The sequence below is a fragment of the Henckelia pumila genome, chromosome 2, assembly GCF_033568475.1.
Source record: "Henckelia pumila isolate YLH828 chromosome 2, ASM3356847v2, whole genome shotgun sequence".
NCBI lineage: Eukaryota > Viridiplantae > Streptophyta > Magnoliopsida > Lamiales > Gesneriaceae > Henckelia > Henckelia pumila.
Window position 1 is genome coordinate 8323517 of NC_133121.1, and position 14919 is coordinate 8338435.

The window sequence follows — 14919 nt, forward strand, 5'->3', positions numbered from 1 at the left end:
TGGAGATATTATTCCATTTATTAACTCATGGTTTTTCCTTTGATCTTCCAATGTGGGACTTTGGTTGACTACCCTACAATCCTCCCCTCAAACGAAGTCCCACCAGGCCTCTCCTCAATCCGTCCCTCCAATCGAGCCTACTCAACTTCAATGCGTTGCAGCACACGCCTTACATGAATTACCGGGAGCTTCTCCTCGAGAGCTTTTTTTTCACGGATCTTAATCGGGGCCCTCAAACTTCTTCTCCTTGAGTTTCCGAGGATTTCACCCAACATTGGTTCCATCAGACCATGACTCGTTCCCACAGACGACGCCATTTGTTAACACAATGGAATCCGAATATCTTCACAATGGTATGATATTGTCCACTTTAGGTATAAACCCTCATGGTTTTGCTTTTGGAACCACCCAAAAGGCCTCATACCCAATATACCCATGACCTGGATTTGATAGAGGAAAACGTGACTGCAGATGGTGAAAATCCTGACGTAGATGATGACGATGGTGATGAGGTCAATCGTCCAGGTGAAGTTTCAGTTGGAAAAAAGATATGGTCTTTTCTCACCACGTGACCACAACTTTTCTTGATCATATCCCACGATTCAAGTTCTTTTCAGTTTTTAGTCAAGAGTGACCGTTTGTTTGTATATTAACTATTTCAGTAGTGATGAATAGGAAGTAAGGGAATTTCATTGCCTTCCCCACTTCTTGATTAGTGCATTTATTGACACTTGGTTTCTTCAATTTCTTTTTATTTGTTTTCCTCTCTCCTATATAAACTACTCTTGTCAGAAATTTTTGACACTTGTAGGTCCCCTGAAATGAAAGTTCCATAATTAATCAAATGCTCATCTTGCAGTTAGTATTGAAAATATACACACATATATTTTATGATACTCTAATTATGATTATTGCGGTTCAATGAAATATTCGTTACACACGACACCAATTCTTAAACTTCATATAGGCCACCACCTTGTTCGAAACGAAAAAAATCATTGAAATGACATCGTTCTCCTCCTCAAACTTCTACTCAACTAGATTTCCCTTCCCCATTTCATCAACTTCCATCCTCACCCTCTCAATTTCACTACAAGAATGCTCGGAAAAAAATGGATCTACAAATCCTCCTTGAACGTCGTCATCGCTGCTACTATCAACTTCAACCTTTCCCTTCGCCTTCTTGCAGATATTTGCGTCTGGCCCTTCGTCGAGACTGCTGTCACTTGAAGAAACACTGTCCGTCGGTGTATGAAATATTGTGACACTTTCTTTCTTCGAACCATCCTGGAATGAATGGCTCCTGGATGTCCCATCATACAATGGGAGAATGGTTTTCGACCCTGATTTTTCCCCGTCCCGTCCCAAACTATATGTCGTTGAGAGCTTTCTCTTGATGCCTTCTCTTTCTTTAACTAAGTCGTTGAGTTTTTCTAGCACTCCATTGGCTACTGCTTCCTCTGAAGCTTTTTGTTCAAGCTCTGTGATTGCCCTGGTAAATTCTTTCTGTTGCAGACGTAGCGAACGCTGGTTAAACAAAAGAGTGATGTACTTAGCTGTCATTGATCCATTTTTGTGTAACGAAACTGCCAACATCATGAAATGGTATCATCATAGATAATTCAAGAACTTAAGCTTACCCTCTTTTCAAGAAACTTTCCAAGATTCAAATTTTGAAGCCTTTTCTTCCTCCAGAAGATCCAGCAGTAGTTGACAGATGCTGCTAGTAAAACCAATAGTACTGATTCTGATAACAAAAACAGTACAATCGTGCTTTCGTCACCTACATAACATGTTCAAATTAGACCGAAGCTTTGTGTCGTTTAAACAAATATGATCTATGCCTCGAAACCAAATTACCTGTGTAGATACTGATTTTCTTGGGCTTAATCAGTGAGCAGCTAGATTCAAGCATCTGACCTGGAGCAACAGCAACAAACTATAAGGCATTTTTGCATGTACTTACGATTACATATCAAATGTCACTTGACGGAAGGACATTACGTGTAGTACGACAAGGGAATGGATTGCCATTTCCTGCACAATGAAATGGTTTGAATGTTGAGCTCCTAACCATTAAAAAGAAACAACGATCAAGGATTATGGCTTCGAAAACTTACTTGAAACAGCGAAGAATGACAGAAGTGTCCTTTCATCCATTGCAAAATGTTTCATGTCGCGTTGTGACAGATTGAACAATAAGTTACTGTGATTGCTCTCAGACCAGTACGAGGACCCCAAAGCTGGAACCAACAATGTGAATACAGCATTCCTAGGTTTCATTGCTGCAACATAAGCGTTCACTCCTATATCATCGGCTTCTCTTTCCACCATTTCTGTCTGAGAAACATAAACTGCATAACCGGAGCAGTCAAGTACCGGATTAACCTGAATAACCGAACTCATACTTCTTGATTGTGGGAACTTTTTGGGAGATCCAGTGGGTGAAAATGAGTACAAGAATCCATCCAATGATCCAATGGATATCCACCCTGTTTTATGTGATCATCTTTGGTTTCAAAGCTCGATAATAAACTTAAATTACGCATATTGTAATCTTACCATTAGCATCAACAACTGGCTCATAATCTTCTGAGCTTAAAGGTCCGACACTTCCTTCCCAAACAATGCTTCCCTTGGAAACTTCCAAGGCTAGAATTTGGGCCTTATTAGGTATGATGACGTACAATAGACCGTTGTTCCCTGCAGTGATGGTAAATTTGTTTCCATACAAACTAAAATCTTGGATCCATTTGAAATGAGGACCACGAATCGATAATGAGTAGAGTTCTCCTACCGTGTTTGAGACCTTGCAAGCAGACAAGAATACGTAATACTCACCGAACCTTGGAATAAACAAAGGGTCACAATATATATTACAGTCATGTAAGAGCTATCAATTGATGATCGAGGCTTACATATATGCTAGCTTCGCAATGATCAATTACAGGGACAGAAGTAAAATAACAATCTGTATCACATTTCCTGCAACCTTGGCGGTAACCATGCCGATAAAGTACCGGACCAGCGCTCCAGAGAAGCTTTCCATGTAATCTAAGCGCAAAGAGGCCTCTGTTCTTAACATTTATAGCAATACATGAGCTAGATATACTTACTGCAATTCCAACAATATCTGTTTCGACAGGACCAAAGAACACTTCAACCGCAGACTCGGTCGTTCCGTTTCTAAAAGGATGGATTTTAAGTACCCTGTTCTCAGCAACCAAGTATATCTGTCGTTGGGCCCGAAAATATCAGTGATCACGAATAAATACGTTACAAAAGCTAAAATTTTATGCAGCGAAAACGAGCATCGGGGGCCTTGCCTTTCTTGAACCCCCATGGATTGGAGCTATATCAGCATTGCATGTATAATTTAGATGTACTGTCCAAGCAATGGATCCATTCTTTTCGAAGGCATAAAAGTTCCTGTCCGAACACGCGAAAACCCGTCCATCATCACCAACAAAGTTCTTGAAAAGTTGGCCACCAGCTTTCTTGGATGGCTTCTCTGCTGAAACAAGAAAATTCTCCAGATTACTTGCACGCCCTCAATCACCAAATCTTAAAGTTTAATCTCTAATTTTCTGTGAATCCTATGTTCTTTCCTGAATACATTAAATCGCCCCTTGTCTCAATATTTCAGTAGGCCAATTGTCATTTGTCAATAGATTTTGATCATCATACAGCATTCAAAATCCCCATCTGTAAACTTTAAGTTGTCACAAGAAAATTTTCAAGAAACCAAGCCAACTCAAACGTATAAAAACCGAAAAACCAGCAAAATTCGAAGTACCCGAAGGGGAGAAGATAGATGGGTACCTGCAAACAACGACAATTTCTTGAAATGTTGGGGATTATAGGTTACAACGAACGGCAATTGGAGAACAACGGCCAAGATTATTACAGCAGGATGAAGTAGAAACATCTCTCTTCTCAAGTTTGGCAAAGCACTAAATCTGAGAAGTACCCACAAAGAAATCCATATCCAGAAACGGTTAAAATAACTGTTTGTTCATGGCGGGAAACAGATTTAGCATGCTAAAAAAATGTCTGATTATTGATCTATTTCATACCATTTAAATTTTATTTTACAAAATTTAATTCAATAAAAATGCTAGCTTGTGTTATAACTTAAAATAAATGTCGTAACATGATTTAAGAAATTATAAAATAAACTAGAAAATTTTATTTTCTTTGAAGTTAAATTACAATTAATCGTTGTGAACAGCCAAGAGCTTTGAATCTTTAATAGGATCTTGGTTGTGTTTAATCAAATTTTGATTAGAGAGTATTTTTATATTCATCCTTAAAACACTGGGACTTGGTGGATCCTATGCGAGTATCAAGATTGAAATTTTCTATTATACAATTTATACGAAATAGGCATATGATACATGGAATAGAGAATTCTCAACAGTTACAAGGTGAATGCTCATAGCGAATCTGCGAATTGAAGAATCTTGAACCCGAGGGGCTCAAAACCGGCTGCCTGCGGTCGAAGAGGGTTTATGTTGCTTAAACCTCAGAAGGGGCTAACTTGACGAGCCAATCTCAACATAATTTCAGGGACGAAGCGTCTTCTTGGAGAAGCCATGGCATCACTAGCAAGAGCTTCCTTGTCATCGGAATGTATGAAGGTTACTACATAGTCGAAAAGCTCGTCTTTACCGCCTCTGAGAGGATCCTGAATTTTGGAATTGACTTTAGAACCCAGAGACCAAAAATTACAGAAACAAAGCAGAAATAGAATTCATCAGTTACTTGGAGGAATAGATCTGTATGAGTTTTCCCATTATATAAGATAACTATTGCTCGTGCCCCAGCTTTCCTGAGCGTATCGGCAAATGCTGTACTGTAATCACAACCAAGTTCAGACAGCAAATAAGAGAACGTCTTGATCATACAAGAGATGGCATGAACTTGAATTTTTTTAACCTAAAGACACCATCATCTTTCTTAGAAAAAACGAACCTTTCATCTGATGGTATGGAATAATCCGAGGTACCGTGGAAAAGGATAAAATGAGGCAGAAGAGGAACTGCGTTCTGTAAGCTTGGACTTTGTGCAATAATTTCAGGAGAGAAGTGTTTCAATGACTGCTCCCCTTCCATTATACTGCGACGAAAAATCAAGACAGCAATGACAAGAGACATTAAAACTGTTTTAGGCTAAATGTTAAAACCGAAAAATCAAGTACCTTAAAAAGATGGAGCGATACAAGCCTCGACCATGGAAATGATCCACTAGTTTGAGTAAATTGTACCTGTTGTTTGATAAATTAGGAGCTATGATGCCCATCAAATAGCACAGTACTGATCGTTCTGTAATTTATTGACACTATCCCATTTAACTCACCCCCCAGATAACCCAAAATAAGCTCTTATCTGGGACACACTCCAAGAAATGGCATCTCCTCTGGACTCTTTGACTGCTTGTTGTAGAAGTACACACGCAGAAATGTGGGCACCAGCTGATTGACCCATTAAATAGATCCTAAGTGATCAAAATGGCAAACTTGGTATTAGAAGATCTATGGTCATACCTGCTCCACCATAAAGTCGTGCTTCAGCCGATCATTTGTCATTGATACTGGACATTACACACAAAAACATATTACAAGAAAAAGATTGACGCTACAGTGGTTCCAGCATAACGACTGTTGAAACGGGAATGCATGGACTGTTGAATTGTAAAATCAGTTTCTCTTATACAGCTTAGAGCTTGGATGATGATACAGCATGCTATTACCTATCTCAGAATTTGCCGTTTGAGCATTTTCACGACATATTTCACCACATACCAAACTTTCTAAGTAAAAAGCAAAAAAAATAATATCTAAACATAAAAACGATAAAACGACTCACTTGTTTGGGTCACCTCCAAATTCAACAACATTGTTACAAATGTAAGAAATCCCCTGAGAAATATCGTTAACCATATCACTGATTGTCCCCTGTGGAAAATTTCTGGATTGTAGACAAATATATTAGAACATGTGGCATGAAACTCAAAGATGATGTGTTTGTTATTATAAATACGAATATACAAGGTTACTATGAATAATAGGATTCAAAAAATATAACTCGAAGCATGCCAGATACCTATAATCAATGCTAGCTACTATGATATCTCTTTGTGATAATTGTAGTCCTAGAAGAGACCCCCATGCCTTGTACCTGCACATATAAACCATGTTTTGTATAAGTGTGCTATTTGGTTTCCATGAAAGCCAGCGTTTTATTTTTAATGCCTGTGCTACTTACACTCAATATAACATTGACCACACTCTGTTTCGTGTTTTATTTTATGCATGGACAACTATACCCCGTAAACTTCATATTTAATTTTATTAAGTGGAAGACTATTTATCAGATACTTGCTTTTTGGCCACCGATGAATGTTTAGTTTTGATCTTATGTCAAAAATTTAGATTACCGACTCTTGCTTCCATGTGTTTGTACATGGAATAACGAAAATATTTGAATTTGGCATTATTTTCCTGACAAAACATCGAATAGTTGAGTAGTGACTAGTGTTGTAAAAGTGTGTACTTAACCCATTTCGCAATCAATAAGAACGAGTAAGGGTGTTTTTGCCGATTCATAATATAAGAAATCAAAATATAGTGTATTTAACGATCTAAGGAGTGCAAATAACACTATATGTTTTTAAATCAAACTTCATAAAAGTGCCAAAAGAACAAGCCAGTTGAAGCTCTAAAGAGATCTCTCAAATGATATGCTGATGCTCAAACTCAGTCAGAAATTAAATGGGGGGAGAAGATCTCCAGCTTACTCACCCAATAATCCAAGCTCCACCAGTTACAAATATCACCATAGGCTTTAGGCCATCACTATGTTTAGGTAAATACAAATCCAACCTGCCAGATTATTTCAAGTTCACAACAACATGAAAGTAAAAGAAACAAGAACAAGAATTATTTTGGCGAAAACACACCTGTTTCTTGGTCGATCTCCATAAACAATACTTCGATGGACTTGGCTTGAAAAGAAGTAACAGAATCCAACTACAAATAGACAAATTTATTAACACAAATAGAACGGTGCATTCTTAAAACAGAGGGAAGCATGTCGAAAGTGTCATTGTCTCTAACATCTCTGGTTACCAGAAGACAGGTTCAATCAAAATCTTTGCAGGAAAATCACATCATATATTCAGCTTAAAGAGCAAAAAAGAAAAATGAATGCAAAAAGTATCAAGTGCAGTTTCCACAGACCAGATAGATAAAAGAACAAATTCGATTTCGAAAGAACAAATGGCAATATTGGTTTATTACTTGCTAGCACAACAAAAATATGGTCCACGCACACCCAACATATAGAACAATTCAAAGAAGCGAATAAATTGATGCTCACCTTGGAGAAATCCAGGTAAAAGAAACATGGTATAAAGAGCAAGAGCAAGGAGTCTCGTGATCCATCGGTAGCCTACCCTGAAAACAGATATTATTAGTCAAAACTATAAATACAAATAGCTTCTTGAAGAAAAAAAAAGTTCATTTTTATATAAGAGCTCCTAATTAGAACTAGGTTGCATCTAAAATTATTATATAATAAAGCTCGGAACTTGCACAGAATCACAGTCCAGAAATAGAAGGGTGAGTTTGGGAACAGCGTACCCAAGATATCTAAGGAGCTTGAAGCTGAGCCCAGTAATCAAATAAGTCTCCGCCGCAGCGTGGCCGACCTCACGGCCAAATGACTTCTGGCGAGTCGGCCGAGCAAGCAACGACGATGTTCTCCTCCCACCTCTCCTCCTCCACTGCTGGTCCGGTGAACCACTGGGAAAACTCGTGGCCCTGAACAGGGGATCCGATCCCGGGCCCGGCTCCACCAAGTCTTCTGAAGAAATACCCGGCGGCAGAGATGTCGTCGCCTCCATGCTCACCGGTGGGTCTGCGTGAAATCCCATTACAGATTTCAACTACTTGGACGGCGATGAATTTATATGCTACGGAAGAATGGGTTCTTACGGGGATTCGCGAAAGAATCCTGTCTTTCGGAAGGCTTCCACGAGGTGTCGGATTTGGCATTGGGTTGCGAGATTCACCCACATTTTGTAGTGGCCGAGGCCAAACTGTACAAAGTACAAAACTAGTAATTCATCTTTTCTTTAAAATCTGACGAAATAGGTAAGAATTTTTAGCTTCAAGTGCATTTATTTCTGTGTTCTTCTGTAAAAAGTGACAAATAAATTTTTGTGTGATTTGAGATTTTTATTGTTTCTAAATGTGGCATCATTGAAATTTGAACCTGGCCTAATATCCAATAGTCAACCAAAAAAAATTATAGGAATATAGTTAGGTAGTGTTTGGAATTAGCACAGTATTAAAATATCGAATTTTTGACATACGTATTGAATTTTTTTCGATATAAAAACATTTTTTTAAGATATCGAATTTTTAGTTTCAAGTGCATTTATTTATGTGTTCTTCTGTAAAAAGTGACAAATAAATTTTTGTGTGATTTGAGATTTTTATTGTTTCTAAATGTGTTTTACATTTTGCATCATTGAAATTTGAACCTGGCCTAATTTGGGCTGAGATATCGAGCTAAAATACCGACTTTTCGTGATATCGTACTGAACTTTTTTCGAAATATAGACATTTTTTTGGTATATTGAATTTTTTTTCGGTCTCTATACGATACCAATATGGATTTTTTTCATACCAAAATTTCAGAATTTCTATATCAATATCGGCATGAATTTTTTTCATACCAATATTTTTTATATAGTCAAATAGTCAACGTGTTTAGACCTAAAAAATTTATAGGAATATACTTTTATGCCCTTGGGACATTGTGAAATCTCTTTCAATTCTACTCACCGTAGCCCATTGAATATACATATAACACACATAAACCTCAACAATATTTACCGTTTTATAATAATAATACCATCGTATCAATGATGAACAATCTTACTGATGAATTTTGTTGTAGAAATACAGAAGATAAAAATTTACAGTAGTATATATAGTTAAGTGATTTGAGATATATTTTTAAAAGAGATGTATTTTTCTTTTATTTATATAACATGAAAAGGGTAACCCATATACTAATGTCTACTGAATTTATTTATTTAAGTTTTATTTCAAATTTTATGAAAATTGGGTTGGTAAAAGAAATCAATTTTACATTAAAACCATACACTCCATCGTGACTTGACAAGTTCATAATAAGCACGTGTCACTTTTGTACATACATTTGTCAAAATATTGCAACACACGAACGTAAAGTTAAAATACTCGAGAGGTAAGGTAACATCTGTTCATTTGTTATCTTCGAATTCTCGAGAAGAATGATAAATTGTTTTATGCAAAGGTTATATGTACTTAATTTGTTTCTGAGTCAACCGCACAACTTTTTTTATATGCTGTGTTTTTGGATCGTTGGCTTAAAAAATAATGCTTGGAATAATGCAAACCAACACATATACCCTATTGAAATGATTAACAATCATATTCTAAGGCACCGGTATTACTAATATATGTATAACCCGGTTTAGTACATGCCGCCCTACCCCCTGCGAGTGACGTGTAACCCCATGATTGGTCAAAATTAGTGGGTTTCACGTGAGGCCCACTAATTTTAACCAATCATGAGTCGCCACGTCACCCGCATGGCACTATCCTGCGGATAACATCTACTCAACCGTATAACTCATCTCATCCTATCCTACGTTCTTCTCATCATATTATTTATCTATAAGTTGATTTCGTCAACTTCGCTAATGTTCACTGTATTAAAATTATATATCAACACCATATATTACTATATTAGATTTATATGACGTTAACTTCGCTCGAGATCGCTGTACCAAAACTACATATTAGCACCATATTGTACCTAAATCTGCTCAACATATTGAGCTGAACATCAATCGTTCAGTTTTTTTATTTTACAGAGGAGACGCTTCATTGCCATTTCAAGCACTACTATCATCATTTTTTGAATCCAGATCCCTCTACACCTGGAGACTCTTTTGGATAAAATTAATTTAGAGTTGGGCTGAACTGAACTCATCACGAGACTCTCCCACGGTCTATTCTCTCATAACATTCAAATTCGAGATGACATCAAAACTCAAAAGGGAATAAAAAAACCTTGCTGCTCTAAACAACCAAACAAACGATCGTACACCACAGCCACCTTATGATATTGCAAGCCGAAATTCCTATCATGCCATCAGTTAACTGCGTTTAAAACACGACTTTGAAACGCGGTCTTTTAAATTAAGAGCAAGATAAGTGTGTATCTTCAAGTTCAATTCCTTACAAGTAAAAACAGAGTATGGTTCAGATTGAGCTCCCACCAAGTGATTATTTTCAGAGATTAGTCATCGATCAGGCAAATCACATATTCAAATTCTTAAGACAATTCTTTTCTTAAATCAAGATTACGCCCTCTCATGGCCTGAAGAGTTAGTATGCCACTATTAATCTCTTGTTTCACCTCCCCTTTTCTTCCTCCCACTGGACTTTTTATCGAAACCACCATCTCTGAATGGCAGATATCGGAGTGTTCAAAAATGGAGCATACCGCTGCATTAATGGATTCGCAGAACGCCCAATCTTTGCCCATGTATTTTGATGGTAACCAGCAGTAACAGGAGAATGGTACATAAGCTTCAAAAGCTGCCACAAAGAAAGTTCAAGAACTGAATCAACTTCAACAAGTTGGTGATTTTTGTCCAACAGATATTCGACTAAGGAATGTACAAATATCATAGAACTCAAGGTATGCACACATTATTGGTAGGATATCAGATACCGGATTCTCTTAGATGAGTACCGAGTCAACCCCAAGTGATGGAAATATTAAATAGGAATTATAGGACAAATTAATGGTAATTTTGAGACAACTGCATATGTTTATGCCTACAGGATAGTGGAGAACAAAATGGTATATTTAAGTATTTCACAGAAACTCATCAAACTTTTAACAAGAATTAGATACATCGAAACATCAATTTCAAGTTTCAATTCAAAAGCAACACATACCTGCCAGTACATGAATGCCTGTATGATATTCCGCTGCCACCTATTAAATCAAGGCACAAAACATCAATTTTCGATGTGAATAACTAAAATAAGGTTATAAAATTATAAAGGAAATGAGGAAGATACTGACGAGAAGAGAGAAATTATCAGAAGGAACCCAATTCCTATCTCAGCCTGTGATGACAGAACCCCAAGAGTGGTCGTGTTTGATTCAACCCAAACACAAGCCTTTTCCAAGTACCTCCTGTGGAGGATCAGCAAGAATGTCTCAAATAGGAGAACGAACATTCACAACAAATTAGGCTTTAATTTATGATAGATTATCAGAGGAAATTTAATACAGAATATGGAAAAAAGAAACCGAGCCTTTAAACACACACTCTGAAGCTAGAGCCTCATCAATGATAAAGGTTGAATTGATACCCACTAAATATAATGCATGCGATTATTTCAATCTAAATAATCACCTTAGATTTCCTTTTCTGGATAAACATCATTCAACAATTTAAACAAATTTTGATGTACCATCCTACTATATATCAAAGTGGGCATAAATGAAAACACATGATTCCAAAGACTCAAAGTGGTATATACATTTATGATAAGTGTCCCAAGAGAGAGACAACTATATAATAAAAACATTTGAAAAGGATTGTAGTTTAGACATAGTCCAGTTGATGTTCTCCTCAATCCAGGGTCGTGCCAATAAGCAATACCACAGGACGGTGAATTTTGAAATATTCTACACTACAAAAACTGGCTCTCTCACCTGTACAACGTGGAATGGCTAAAGTTATGCCTCAGGAACCTTGTAACGTGTTCAAGTGCCCGGCACAGAATCGGAATTAAAGCAACTGCCAACATTGAAATTGGTACTTTCAGAATCTCATGCACTCCGTAAACATGACTGAGAAACTAATAAGTGCGTAAGTGATGCTTACATTTGAGGCAAACATTTGAGGAAACGAAGTTAAGACAGTAAATGGCATAGAGAAAATCTTTGGTAGCCACCACTGATTGAAACCACACCTGTAAAGCCTGCAAGTTCCATGCTCTCGGTTTCTGCAGACAATGATCAGTTACTATAGGCACTAGGCAGTTAACCAATAAATAGAACAGAATTCATGCACCAACACAAACAAATAAGCTAAGTGGCATTACCCCATACAATGAATATAGAGAATACAGAGAAGTACAAGTAGTTCCCAAGAACGAAAGCCGATATGCCCGATTTGATAGATTCTGTGGTACAAATGGAAACAATGAAAGAACTCCCACAAGGAATACCTGCAGATGACAAGGGAAAGAATTTGAGTACCCTAAAGTAGAATTTTATAGAAGATAGAAAACACACCCTGAGACAATTATCTCTACTACATTATTACGAGGTTTAAAGTAACAAACTTTTGCGGCATGCCGAAATTTTAAAACTGCCAAAAATAAATCAAATCTAAAATTACAAAATACCACATTTTAATTTTTAAAAAATTTCAAAAAAAACTAATTTGGTAAATGTAGCTCAGTTATAGCCATAATATTTCATTCACTTTAGAAAGAAATTTTAAATTACGTACATTTTATCTCTCTTTATCTAGACTTTCAAATCTTTATATGATCATATAACTCAGTAACTCCTAATATAAAAAATGTATATATAAATATATTTTATATATATATATATATATATATTATTAAAAGGCATTAATTAAAAATTACAAAAATTTATTTACCACTAAAGAAATTATATATTTATATATGCACGCATAACAAGCCAAGAGGTGCAAGTGTAGAATGATTTACAGATCGAGGTAAACTTGTTTTTGCAAATCTTGATCAAAATCTACACAAAAGATCACAGGTTACATTGACCCATCCTTCCAAGCCAAAGGCCCAAAATGTTTAGAGGTTATACTAGACAAGAAATCATAGAATATAATAAAAAGCTTTGAACACATTAAGAACATTTAAAGCAGGCCGTGAATCAAATTATAGACCAATAAAGCAAGACACAATGCAAGCTCCAATGTGCCATAAAAAAACTTGTCATTCTTGCATCTACCGGAAAGCAGTTAAACAGTAACATAATTTCAAATGAATTCAACATACCCATGCGTTGACAGAAAATTGAATGGTTTGACTATTCCAACGCAATGATGTAGGGTTAGGAGGTGGAGTTGCAGGTGTCCCTGACGTTCTACTCGCAGACCCTACGTGACAAGTTAAAGGTTTTTTTAAAAAAAGAAACACCTAACATCGGAGTATAAATAAGATATGTTGGCCAAAACCATCAGCCAATCTCATATAATAAAACTACTTCAGACCTGAGCTCCGTTGACGTGGGTTACTTCCAGAAGCAGCCGATGACGTTGATTGTGCTGAAGGTTTTGCAGGTGTGGTACTGGTAGTCATGGGTTCGACAAGTAGATCTGGATCCTGGCATGTAATGTGCATCAACTTAGTGGCAAACAATGAATATCAAGAACCGGCATTCGTAAGCATGCTTTTTATGCCATATTCACAATAAATATTCCAAGCTAATATTCACACAGATGACAGAAAACTTAATCTCTCATTCATACACGACCAACAATGGACAACTAGGAAAATCCAGGTTCACACACTCACAAGTTTAAAATGGCAAACTAAAGCGGTCCCATGAAAAAGTATTCCAGTAAACAACATTCCCATATTCCCACGTTCGTGCTCTCATCGAGCACATAAAATTTCTTCACCAGCTGCCCATCTATACCACAAAAACGATCCGGTCCAGATAAAATTCGTTCATTTCGTTTGAAAAACACCAACTAAGCAGCCAAAACCATCATAATTCTCGAGCGGGAAGAAACGAAAAGCATTAGAAATAATTAAACTTTATGTATATAGCCAAGATTAAATCTTCGACATTGAAGAGGGAATAAAAAGATTAAAAACTCCATGAGATTATTTCTACAAATCAATACCTAATTTCAAAAACCAAAAACCTTCACCAAGAACAAACAAACGAAAATCAACAGCATATCCATATCAAAATAAATTAAATACAAAAGAAATGAAGAAAAGAAGAGCATACAATGTATCGCTGGTAGAACTTGCGCTTGAAGTGATCAACGACATCAGATCTGGAAGACATGTGAGGAGGAAGGAGCACGTTTGACCAGTAGTCCGCCCACCGCGCATCGTTCTCATAATCGTAAGCGGCCGCCGCAATCCGCTTCAACTTCTGCGGATCTTCTCCTTCTCCGCCGCCCATGATCTTCTCTCTTTGTGCCTTCGATTGTGGAAACCCTCCGATAATTTAACCCACACTCTCTTTTCACTCGTAGATTCGTCGTTGTTCCGTATTCCAGGATGGCTATCTTGTTTATTTCTCCTGTTTGACGTAAAATCGCTGATGTATGATTCACGACTTTAACATAAACACTATAAAATTTGCTTTTTTAATATTTCAAATATAAAATTAAAATTTCAAATATATAAATATTTTAGTTTTAGTCATGCAAATTTCGATTTTTGGCAATTTTGATATTTTTTTTTAAAATGCTGACGTGACACTGTACACGTCACCTCCACATCAGAACTGCATTTGTGCCACATTAGCGCCACATCGAAAAAAGGACTAAAATTGCCAGAAAAATAAAGATATCGGACCAAAACTAAAATCTGAAAATGTAGAGGACCGAAATCGCAAAGTAACAAATATACAAGACCAAAAAAAGCAATTTTCCCATATATAAATCCGTCAAATCTTGAAACGACCATTTTATAATAAAAAATAACATTTTTAAAAAAAAAAATATCTTTCATAAGTGATTCAAATAAAAAATTTATTTGACAAAATTCAGATGAGCTTTTGTGATTTAAAAATATATTATTGTTATTACTATATTATAAAT

General features: G+C 36.5%; 3 protein-coding genes across 3 annotated transcripts; all 3 read right to left on the reverse strand.

Moving 5' to 3' along the window:
- Window positions 1–1029: 1029 nt before the first annotated feature.
- Window positions 1030–4083, reverse strand: LOC140877168 (protein GAMETE EXPRESSED 3). The gene is made up of 9 exons (XM_073280694.1): window positions 3823–4083; window positions 3327–3514; window positions 2919–3233; window positions 2563–2809; window positions 2121–2492; window positions 2005–2037; window positions 1861–1920; window positions 1641–1783; window positions 1030–1527 (listed from the first exon to the last, which is right to left on the reverse strand). Exons 1-9 carry the CDS (start codon window positions 3926–3928, stop codon window positions 1030–1032), a joined length of 1962 nt encoding a protein of 653 aa, XP_073136795.1. The 5' UTR covers window positions 3929–4083.
- A 203-nt stretch (window positions 4084–4286) lies between these two features.
- On the reverse strand, window positions 4287–8184 carry LOC140879397 (probable isoprenylcysteine alpha-carbonyl methylesterase ICMEL2). The gene is made up of 11 exons (XM_073283091.1): window positions 7643–8184; window positions 7380–7456; window positions 6961–7030; window positions 6803–6883; window positions 6105–6179; window positions 5868–5969; window positions 5359–5496; window positions 5201–5266; window positions 4975–5118; window positions 4765–4855; window positions 4287–4687 (listed from the first exon to the last, which is right to left on the reverse strand). The coding sequence occupies exons 1-11, from the start codon at window positions 7933–7935 to the stop codon at window positions 4526–4528; spliced, it is 1299 nt and encodes a 432-aa protein (XP_073139192.1). The 5' UTR covers window positions 7936–8184; the 3' UTR covers window positions 4287–4525.
- Window positions 8185–10217: 2033 nt separating this feature from the next.
- Window positions 10218–14372, reverse strand: LOC140879398 (uncharacterized). Its single transcript, XM_073283092.1, has 9 exons — window positions 14097–14372; window positions 13348–13459; window positions 13133–13233; window positions 12188–12313; window positions 11968–12088; window positions 11796–11880; window positions 11157–11270; window positions 11027–11066; window positions 10218–10660 (listed from the first exon to the last, which is right to left on the reverse strand). Exons 1-9 carry the CDS (start codon window positions 14274–14276, stop codon window positions 10508–10510), a joined length of 1032 nt encoding a protein of 343 aa, XP_073139193.1. The 5' UTR covers window positions 14277–14372; the 3' UTR covers window positions 10218–10507.
- Window positions 14373–14919: the final 547 nt, after the last annotated feature.

Coding starts and splice junctions, on each gene's coding strand:
- LOC140877168 (XM_073280694.1), bottom strand. CDS start 3,928: ATGTTTCTACTTCATCCTGCTGTAATAATCTTGGCCGTTGTTCTCCAA. Junction 2,810..2,918: donor ATTGCGAAGCTAGCATATAT/GTAAGCCTCGAT, acceptor TCTGCTTGCAAG/GTCTCAAACACGGTAGGAGA. Junction 1,784..1,860: donor GAAAATCAGTATCTACACAG/GTAATTTGGTTT, acceptor CATGTTATGTAG/GTGACGAAAGCACGATTGTA.
- LOC140879397 (XM_073283091.1), bottom strand. CDS start 7,935: ATGGGATTTCACGCAGACCCACCGGTGAGCATGGAGGCGACGACATCT. Junction 6,180..6,802: donor GGTGGAGCTTGGATTATTGG/GTGAGTAAGCTG, acceptor TTATATGTGCAG/GTACAAGGCATGGGGGTCTC. Junction 5,119..5,200: donor TATCGCTCCATCTTTTTAAG/GTACTTGATTTT, acceptor TTTTCGTCGCAG/TATAATGGAAGGGGAGCAGT.
- LOC140879398 (XM_073283092.1), bottom strand. CDS start 14,276: ATGGGCGGCGGAGAAGGAGAAGATCCGCAGAAGTTGAAGCGGATTGCG. Junction 12,089..12,187: donor CTCTATATTCATTGTATGGG/GTAATGCCACTT, acceptor CATTGTCTGCAG/AAACCGAGAGCATGGAACTT. Junction 11,271..11,795: donor AGCCATTCCACGTTGTACAG/GTGAGAGAGCCA, acceptor GATCCTCCACAG/GAGGTACTTGGAAAAGGCTT.